Below are 10,250 nucleotides of genomic sequence, written 5' to 3'. Positions count from 1 at the left end.
CGGCGCGCACATTGGCGGGGGCGGGTCACGTGGCGGTACTGGGCGGGGCGCGCGCGGGGCCGAGACTGGGGACGCACGCGCGCGCGCGCGCGCGCGGGCGGGCGAGCCGCGGGGGAGGAGCGGCGCGAACTTTGGTGGCGTCGGCGGCGGGGGGAGGGGGAGGGGTGGGATCTTGACAGCGGGGGAGGGGAAGGGAGCGGAGGAAAGGGGGGATGGGAAGCGAGGCGGGAGGGGGAGGGGCCTCGGCGAGCCCAGAAAAACGACAACGCGAGAAAAATTAGTATTTTTGCACTTCACAAATTAATGACCATGAGCTCGTTTTTGATAAACTCCAACTACATCGAGCCCAAGTTCCCTCCCTTCGAGGAGTACGCGCAGCACAGCGGCCCGGGCGGCAGAGACGGCGGCCCTGGCGGGGGCCCGGGCTACCAGCAGCCCCCAGTGCCCGCGGCCCAGCACCTGCCGCAGCAGCAGCCCCAGCTCCCCCACGCGGGCGGCAGCCGAGAGCCCGCAGCCTCCTACTACGCGCCGCGGGCCGCCCGCGAGGCCTCCTATCCCGCAGCCGCGCTCTACCCCGCGCACGGTGCCGCCGACACCGCCTACCCCTATGACTACCGCGGCAGCGCCAGCCCCGGGCGGCCGCCGCAGCCCGAGCAGCCCCCGGCGCACGCCAAGGGTCCCGCGCACGGCTTGCACGCGAGCCATGTCATGCCGCCCGGGCGGCAGCCCCCGCCGCCGTCTCCCCCGCAGCATCGTGCGGCTGCCTCCGCGCCCCCGCGGCGCTGCGAGGCGGCTCCCGCCACCCCGGGCGTCCCGGCAGGGGGCAGCGCCCCCGCGTGCCCGCTGCTCCTGGGCGACAAGAGCCCGCTGGGCCTGAAGGGCAAGGAGCCCGTGGTGTACCCCTGGATGAAGAAGATCCATGTCAGCGCCGGTACGTGGCGCCGCTGGGGAGGCGCGGGAGGGTGGGCTGGGACCGAGCCCGGGTTCCAGGGTCGGGGCGGGGGTCGTGGGGAGAGGCCGAGGGGTTGGGGGCCTCGGGAGGGGAGCCCCCAGGTGGCTCTAGCTACAGTGGGATGTGGGTGTGTGCGCGCCAGCCAGCCGCCTGATCCCAACGTGAGAATCCTTTTGTACCCGGGGTCCCTTTATCGGGAGATTTACGAGACGCCAAACTGTTAGGGCAGTAATTATAGCCCCCATAAATTTAATTGCCCTGGCAGAGGCTTCAGGCCATGTGTCTTTGAAGCTTTTCTTCAGCCCCAATGCCCAGCACTATTCTTTATGGCTCTCGGGTGTTTCCCTTGTCAATAGCCTGTGAAACATTTTCTTTGCCGTTTTATGTATCTTGCGTGAACTTGGTGTCAGGTTATTATATAATGATGATGTCCAATTGCTCTTCCCCCACCCCACCTTCTCTTTCCTCCTCTTTTCCCTCTCTTCCACTCCCTCCTCCTTGGCTTTCTCCTTCGGGGTTATGGGCTTTCAGTCAACCCCAGTTATAACGGAGGGGAGCCCAAGCGCTCCCGAACCGCCTACACCCGGCAGCAGGTCTTGGAGCTGGAGAAGGAGTTCCACTTTAACCGCTACCTGACCCGGCGTCGCCGCATCGAAATTGCCCACACGCTCTGCTTGTCCGAGCGCCAGGTCAAGATCTGGTTTCAGAACCGAAGGATGAAGTGGAAGAAAGATCACAAACTGCCCAACACTAAGATGCGACCCTCCAACTCGGCCTCGGCCTCAGCAGGCCCACCGGGGAAACCACAAACTCAGAGCCCACACCCGCACCCCCATCCTCACCCCCACCAGGGCGCCTCCACACCCATTCCCTCCTCCATATAATCTTCCAGAGCTCTAGACCAGTTCTTGCCCTCACATGCTTTTCTTTCCTCTTCTGCCCCTTTCCCATCCACCCCTCCCCATCTGGACTACAACAGACCCCAAAACAAAACTCAGCTTGGTGAAAAGGATAATAAAAGGTGAAAAGGATAATAAAAAGAAGACATTTTCTGGGTAAGAGTGTGAGCTGGTTGCCGCCCAAGAGAGGACGATGGCCAAGATGCTAACTAGTGGGACAACCTGCTGGCCTGAACAAGGCTGCCAGGTTTGGGTACCTGAGAAGAACCACTTGGCATCAAATACTTTTGAGATGGCTAAAGTCAGTCGCACAACCCATGCTGACTGGGGACATGTACATGTACATTTGTTGCAAGCAGAAGAAATCAGACCCTTTTCCTATCTTCCTTATTTCCCCTTCCCTCATTAAGGCAGCTCATACAAGCTTGTACCGAACTGAATAAATGAGTAGACATTGTGGACCTCACAAGATTATTTATTTCTCAAAATGTACAGACCTTGATGGTAGATGTGACACGTTAGTTTCCTTTCCTTTCATTTATTTAAAATATTGTTGTGGAGATATTGTTGTCTTATTCTGAGGCACAATCTTGGGGGAGGGAGAGTGCATTTAGACCCATGTGCAACTCTACAAATTGTGGTGTGGCTCTATAGAAAGACATGTGCTAAGAATAAACTCCGTTTAAAAAACAAAGTTCTGAGACATATTTGTGTGTTTCCTACTTTTAATTTAAAAAAAATTATCTCAATTGAAATGGTTGACCTTGCATGTAAAATTCCTGTAGATGGCTTGAGTTGCATTCACTTGGACTAACTGCTCACATAATTTGTTCAACTTGAGCTGAACTCTTGTCAAGTTTGACCCACTGTGGGAAAAGTTCCAAAGAGCAGGAAGGCTCTTGAGCTCTGAGAGGGCTCCTCTTCCCAAACTTGGCCAGGCTTTCAGGCTTCAAGTCTCTGTAAGGCATAGAAACGTGTCCTTCTCTGCAGTGAAAGGTGAAACTGCGCAGTGCTGTGGGCCCAGGACTTTCTGCAGCTGTTCTACATGCTGAACTCTGAGCACACTTGGAAAGAAGTGGTCTCTTTGGTATTTATTGCACCTTCACGCTTAATCTTTCTGTTTCCCTGGAGATAAAAACTAGTTTGTGCGAAGAGTTGAGGTTGCTTTTTGTTTCTTGGCTGTTTATAAGGTTCTCTTCTTCACTAACTACAGCTTGGGATTTTTGTTTGTTTGTTTCTTTTTCTTTTCTTTTTTCTTTTTTGAAGCAGGAGCTTTCAAAATAAACTGAATTTTCCCAGTACACCCTCCAGAGTTTCTTCTGAGGAAAGAAAAAGCATAATGACACCTTAAGCAAGGTAGACCTGGGAGTATTAAGTGCTGGAAGAAAGCCAATCTCTGAACTAGGGTCGCCTTCCTCAAATGCTCCTGGATCTTTCTGCGCAACCTAGACATCTAGACTCAGAAGGTTGAAATCAAACCCCATTCTCAATCTTCATAGCCCTAGTATTTGTTTACTGATTTACAAATTAGTAAAGAGGATTTAGACTTGGTTGTCACTGAAGGGAGTACTCTGCAACAACATTCAGAAAACCAACAGCCACTAGCCCCCAAATATTAGAACTGTAACCTGGCTTTGAATGAGTGTGGTTTTTAGTTCATGTAACAATTTTAGCAGAGATGGGAGGGGGGAACTCACCTACCTCTGCAGTATCAGAGGATTTTTAAACACATTTTCCCATCAGAGGCTAACCATCCTTAGCCAGTAGTCAGTGCTGTTACCCCTTTCGCCTCGGCTGCTCTGTGTGTGATAACAGGCAAGGGTGATGGTTCTCTACCTGGGAGCAAACCAGATCTGAGAGGAAAGTGGACACCAGTCTCTGAAGGGCCACCTCCTCTCCCCAAGAAAATTCAGGGGCAAACAAATACACTTCTTCCCAAGTCAGGCCAAACCTGGCATAAAGTGCATTTTATAAGGTGCCAACGGGTGCCAGGGATTTCTGGAGGCCCTACAACTGCTGCTAAAACTTATTAACCCTCCCCCTACTACACTCACTTGTAAAACTAAATTAAATCACGCTGAAAATAGCAATTTCCCCAGGAATCATTAATCACCTCATACAATAAATACTTCTTTGTAATTCAACAGCAATTCTGAAAGGCATTCTCTGGGAAAAGTCTGTGGAGAAGCGAGGGATCTTCTTGAAAATAATGTGGTCTCGGGCAAAGACTCAGCATCTTGGCTGTCTGCTCAAAAAATGCCTAGACTCTTGGTGGAAATTGAGTGTCGAGCTGTAAAACCTCGAATGGCAGATTATCATCATTTAAGGTAAATTCTTATATTTCTCCTTGGTGAGGAAGGAGGGGTACGGGGGCATTCATTAGCTTCATACTGGGGGCACTTGTATAGGGGTGGAAGGGGTAACTTTCTTTCACTTACTCTAAATCTATCCAGGAAAAAAAGAGAGAGGATCGAGATTGTTTTTCTAATATCCCAGAACAAAATGGCAGTTTTTGCCCAAGCTGTCTTGATTTTTAAGGTATTGGTAAGTTTTACAAAGCCAAAGTTACCCACAGTGATCCAAATGATTACGTCGTTTCTTCAAGTGTTTTGCCTGCTTCAGATTTGGTCTTTAAGGGAGTTTGTTATAACAGCTTAGAAAATCCCACTTTGTGCTTCAGAATCGTTCATTGTCTGCCCCTTGCTAGGGCAACCATAAGAGTTCACCCAGAGGACAAATTTTCTATCTCATTACTTTTTTTTTTTAAAGCGGACCCTACTGGCCCCTCAAACCCTTGGCCTTTAAGGACAGTATTTTGCGTAAGCTCTGTAAGCCTCCTACAAAAATGACCCTTATACATGCTCCCCTCTTCTTTCTCTCTCTTCCCCTCCCTCCCTCTAACACACATTCATCTGCTTTAGTCGCAGAGCCACACTGCGCATGACTCCGGAGGGAAAAGTTCTGTCAACATCTGAAATCAACCTAATCGGATAGGAGACACTTTAATGGTCACAGTTTGAATTAAGTACTTAACACTCTCCCCCATGAAGAGAGATGGCACTTTTCAGGCTCTCTTTCCTAGTTTTGCTGAAATCTACGATATACCCGGTGTTTTATTACAGCAGGAATTCAACTGTGACAGGTATAGTAGAGTACTTAATACCCAGGATGGACCTCCTGGGAAGATTACCTAGATATGTGGAGAGTGGGCCCTCCACACAGCATCTTTGACTTTATATTCACCTGTCCCAGGGTGCCCACATTCCCCCCACTTCTCAGCCTCCTCCCCATGGGATGAGTATCACCATCTCTCCTCTGTCCCCCTGCGTCCCTGAGCTTCCAATCTGTGCTGCTTTTCTCACCACTGCCTTTTCTACAGCCCTTTCAACATAGAAACATATCCACGGCTCTTTGGAATGGAAAGAAAGAAAAACCCCCAAAGAATCACTGTAGCAAACAGAAACCTGGGACTTCCTGTGTGAACGCGTTGGTTCTGTGCAGGCAGTAGGCTGTTCTTTGTACTCTCTTGGTCTCTGCATCCCTAGCTGCGGGCTGGTATTGAAGAACACAGGCTCACCTTTCCCAACAGCTGCTCCTGTCGCCCCTTGTCTATATTATACACTGGCCCAAGAATAACTGCTTCCTCTCTCAAAGAGTAGGGGCTGGGAAGGAGGAGGAAGAGAGTGTGTTCTAACTCCTTGATAGCATCAGGGAGGCTGCTGGCGCTGTTGTGAAACATTCTAGTCAGAAACTTCAGTCCTGGAACTCTGGCATCTCTTCTTCTCAAGGCCCCAAACTCATGGGGGCCCCTCTCCCCCACCCCTGTTTTCAGGCCAGTCCCACCCTCTCTGGGATTGATTCCTGGGGCTGAAAGAGATCCCCTGATTGAAAGGATGTCCAGGGCAAAAGAGATCTGGAGGCCGTTTTGGTTCAGTCTTCTCAGTTTACCAATGAGGAAACTGAGGCAGCTGAACGCTTCCCCTTCACGTTCTTTATGTTAATGAGTGTGTAGTTTGAACAGAGTCTTTGGTCTCACCTTGGGTAGAGGTAAGTGTACAGACATCTTTTCTCTGCAGCAGCCTGGAATGGACATATGCATCTGAGCTTACACTTGAAACAGAGGGCCACAGGTGTCCCGAAGCCAGGGAAGAAGGGTGGTTTCTTGCCTGATGAGCCACCAAAGCAGCTGGGGAAATCATGTAACCAAACTGCTTTAGCCAGTGCGCTGAGACAGGTGGGCTGACCTCTGGGCTCAGGAGGGGACCGACATCAGGGCACCTGACTGTCCACAATTCTCCTAGTCCTGGAATGACTAATTCTACTATGGCTGGCCCTGGGATTTACATGGCGGTGGCTTGCCTGGGAGCGGGCATCTGCGTTTCGGAGGCCTGGGAACTAAAAAAGTTAAACAAGGATCCTGGTTGCAGGAGATAAAGGTGTAGCGCCTGTTCGAGGGAGATATTGAAATTGTAATCTTTGTGGTCACGTGACTCATTAAATAATTAATGCGGATCGTCAGGAATGGATCGGAGTCGTCAGGGCTTCACTAGGAATGAATCTCTCAGAAGTGAGTCCCCCAACTTCCTATTTGATTTTTAAAAGCACACATACTCAGATTTGTATCCAAAGGCTTTTTAACTCCTTCAGGAGTGGTGGAGAGAGGCCGTCAGCGGCCAGGACCGGAGCTGGCGGGCCCACGCTGGGTCTTGGGGCTTTTCCTGCAGGGGTTCTGCGAGTCTGTGGAGCGCGCCGCGTCCGGGCAAACGTGAGTTCGGGCTCGCGATTTCTGCGGTCACATCTTGGCTTTGGTGATGAAGTGGGACGGATGAGCAGACAGTTGGTAATGTTCTGATTCACACTGGGGAAGGCTGCAGAGATACCACAGAACGGACGCGCGGCTTTGTCCAATTTTCCCGGTGTTCATAAATCACCCGCGCCGGGCGAGCGCCAAAAACGCGGAGAGAGAGGCCGCGGTGGTGGCGGCCATTGCAGAGGGAGAGACCTGGGCAGCATCTATTTGTGACTCATTAGTCTGAACGATTTATGGTGGAACAGCAGCCATGAATATTTGACTTGGGGATAAGGAAATAGCAACAACAATAATCACCATAATAATGACAATACTCCTAAGCGTGAGGGGGTGGGGATGTGTGTTGTGGTGGATGGTGGTGCAGCAGATCCTTCTGGGGCTAAGCTGAGTGGTAATGTGCAGGGTAGCTAAGCCCCACCTTGCTCAGGGTCAGGCCAGGATCCCCAAGGCCAGGGGGCGCTCCCTTTGGGGACATAGAGGGCAAGTTTGAACAAGAGAAAGGGCCCAGCATGGATTCTGAGTCCCAAGTGCTTGATGGACAATGGGGCCTGCAGGTCGAGGTGGTGGCAGAGGGCAGCTACCTGCTGGTGTGCGGCCACTTGTTCAGTTTGCTAGAGGGCCCTGAAGCCTGAGGGTCAGGGCACTTACCGGCTATTTGGTAGCCTCTCTTGGCACTATCAGCAGGGTTGCATGGACGCGGGACAGCCACTGGGGCTAATTTAGGCAGGCTGGAGTGTGGGGAGGCCACCCAGGCCTGGGTGAAGGGATAGTGGGGCAGGGACAGAGCTGTGGAAGCAGCCGGCCCTCAGAGTCCCAGCCCAGCAAAGAACTTCTCCAAGCCTGAACCCAACGCACAGGAGGATTCTTTGTCCCTCCTCAGAGTCTTCCCCCATCCCCCGAAAGTTGGCTGACCATTTGCTATTTAGAGAGCAAGAGAGGGTTGCAAATATCTTAAGGAATGAGGCAGCAGCGGAATTAGGGCCTGGAGCGGCTCGTGGCTGCTGTGCGTAGGGAGGCTGGGTAGGGCCCCCAGATCGGTTATTGTCTGATGCCCGCATCCTTCCCCATTTCCCCCACTTCCAGAAACCATAACTGGCCTACTCTGAGGGACTGGGCACTGTGGTGGTCCCGCCAGCCCACTGGGACCGAGAAAGGATGCCCCAGGGCTTTAATGAACCAGAAGACAAAACCTCACAAGACTGCCCCAGCCCATGGGCTGAGCTGGAATCTGATTTCGCGCCAAACAGAAATGAACACTATTAGTGAGGTTTCAGGAGAGTCCGTGATTGAATGCTCCCAGACAAGGCTTCCCTTTGTTAGCAAAAGAAAATAAAGCGTGCATTCACATCCCCAAGTTGAGGTGCGAGAGGAGCTCTCGCAGCAGAGCGGACACCAACAGAAAGCCTCTTCCACCTTCTTGTCTTCCTCCGTCTGGTCCATTTTCTTCCCGCTTCCCCTCCCCCCCGCATAAAAAGAAAAAAAAAAGAGTGTGGGTGCGGAGATGGAGTATGTATTTATTTTACAAAAATAAATCATCATCTTCAGGCTATTTGTAGACCGGAACCTTTCAAGCAATGAGTGAGCCGCATGGACGAGTGCCCTGGCGACTCCTCCGTGTCCGCGTCACCCCGGGGGCCACCCTGGTGCCCGCGCTGCCTTCGTCTCGGCCTCCGGCCTTCCAACTCCCTTCCTCCGCAGCCGCTGTTCACCCTCTGCTGTTTGTTTGTCCGCAGAGCGCCCAGACACCGGAAACGGCGGTTCCCTGAGCGCCCGGAGCTGGAGACACTCTCGAGTTCAGTCTTCGACATCTTTCGAGGTAAGCGCTGCGTCAGAACTCTTCACTGCCCCGGGTTTCGCACCGGGCCTTTGGGCAGGAGTTTACTTTCCGTGGCAGCTGCAACCCCATGCCCTTTGAAAGAGGTGCTGGTCAATATTTAACTTCAGAGGAGTTTTGGGGCTGGTTCCCCTCAGCTGCACGCCCAGCCAATGCGGAGCTCTAGCGGACAAAGCTCTGCCCCAAAGCCGGCCTCGTACGGAGGGGCGGTTGCATAGACCAAAGATGTGTGTCTGTGTGTGGGGCAGGGGGCTCAGAAGGGTGTGTTTGTCCCCTCCGGCATGCCCCAGACAGACCAAACCGCTACACGGAACAGCAGGGCAAAAGCAAGTAGAGGCCACTGGCGCGGCGGCCGCTGCGTGGGCTGCTCTCCTTGTGGACTGTTTGCGGCGCCTGCGGAGACTGTGAGCTCGGCAGTTGTGGCCAGTCCCAGCTCTGCGTGGAGGAAACTTGTGTCGCCGCCTTGCAGTTTCTCCTATCGTTTTGCCTTTTCTTGGCACGAAGGAAGTTGCTGTATTTCAAATGTGTAGACCATCGCAGGCAGCTGGGCTTCTGGGTTTCTTTAGCCGGGCTGATCCGCTGATCCTCCTATACGAAAAGCACGAGTTTTGTATGTCTCGGCGTTTTCTTTTCCTATTTGGAACAAGGGAAAACTCTTTAAAATTCTTTTCAAGTTCTGGCTTAATTTGTTCTCTTAGTTTGGGATGCAGGGAGGTAATTACTGTGGTTTATTACCTTGTAAAAGATCCATAAATTTGGTGCCTATTTGGGGGAGGGGCTGCTGGAATAGCTTTCAAAAGCTTGGGTTGAAAGAATGGATTTGCTTTGTGCTTTCAGGAATTACTTATTTTAAAAAGTTTTCTGAGATTTTTATCTTCTATTCCCTAGGCCTCAGCCTTCCCCGAAATCTGCTCCTACAATAGATATCAGGTTGTTAATTAATCAAAACATGCTATTCAGTGTTGCTCTAAGACTGATATGGTATTCCAGATACAATTATTACTTTATCAGATAGGAAGTAAACAGAGTAATTGTAAAGCTGGTTACGTTCTCAGCTACTGTATGTCTGTTTATACCAAGTATAGATGGAGCATTTCAGGAATTTGCAACTCAGTGTGTACTTATGATTTGCATCTCTGCACACAACAGAACCACTGCATGTGTAAATAGTTGCAGAGGTCTGTGGCCATGTGTATAAAGTGATATACACATCCATATGTATCCAGAGAACTTGGAGCTCATTTGTACTGTAGTTGCACCCACAGGAAATATCTCATGTTAAATAATGATCTATAATCTACTCTCTCTCACACTCTCTCTCTCTCTCTCACACACACACACACATACACACACACACACACACACGCACACACACACACACACACACACACACCGTGAGCAAAGAAGGCCCTACCTGACGCTGAGTAGAAAAACCACTAGAGTTAAGTAAAGGGAGAAAAATGTTAAGTGTATTTTTGACAGAGAAATCAGATTGCAGTGTTTGAATACAGATATAGCTAATCTGCCAACAGCCTTGCAAATATTGACCCAAGCTCTGTATCCTTGGTCACCTGCTCCTTCCAAGACAACTTCACTGCTATTTTGGCTCTGGTGCACGGATCCAGGGTATGTGTCCCCAGCACTGGCCAGGTTGGGTGGGGGAGTCAGGAGAGGGGGGATTGGCAGCTGGGTTTCCCAACCTGGGCTTAGATACTTGAGCATCTCTATTCTTGTTCTCTGGAACTGAACCATAAA

General features: G+C 51.2%; 1 protein-coding gene across 1 annotated transcript; it reads left to right on the top strand.

The window, feature by feature from the left end:
* The first annotated feature begins 262 nt into the window (after nucleotides 1-262).
* On the top strand, nucleotides 263-2,556 carry HOXA4 (homeobox A4). Its single transcript, XM_029233133.1, has 2 exons — nucleotides 263-931; nucleotides 1,484-2,556. Exons 1-2 carry the CDS (start codon nucleotides 304-306, stop codon nucleotides 1,834-1,836), a joined length of 981 nt encoding a protein of 326 aa, XP_029088966.1. The 5' UTR covers nucleotides 263-303; the 3' UTR covers nucleotides 1,837-2,556.
* Nucleotides 2,557-10,250: the final 7,694 nt, after the last annotated feature.

The sequence above is a fragment of the Monodon monoceros genome, unplaced genomic scaffold, assembly GCF_005190385.1.
Source record: "Monodon monoceros isolate NGI ecotype Baffin Bay Population unplaced genomic scaffold, NGI_Narwhal_1 Super_Scaffold_2, whole genome shotgun sequence".
NCBI lineage: Eukaryota > Metazoa > Chordata > Mammalia > Artiodactyla > Monodontidae > Monodon > Monodon monoceros.
This window is presented reverse-complemented; position numbering and strand designations above follow the sequence as displayed.

Excerpts from the sequence above, each read along its gene's own strand:
- HOXA4 (XM_029233133.1), top strand. The coding sequence starts at position 304 with ATGACCATGAGCTCGTTTTTGATAAACTCCAACTACATCGAGCCCAAG. Across the intron at positions 932-1,483 it reads GAAGATCCATGTCAGCGCCG|TCAACCCCAGTTATAACGGA; the intron begins GTACGTGGCGCC and ends ATGGGCTTTCAG.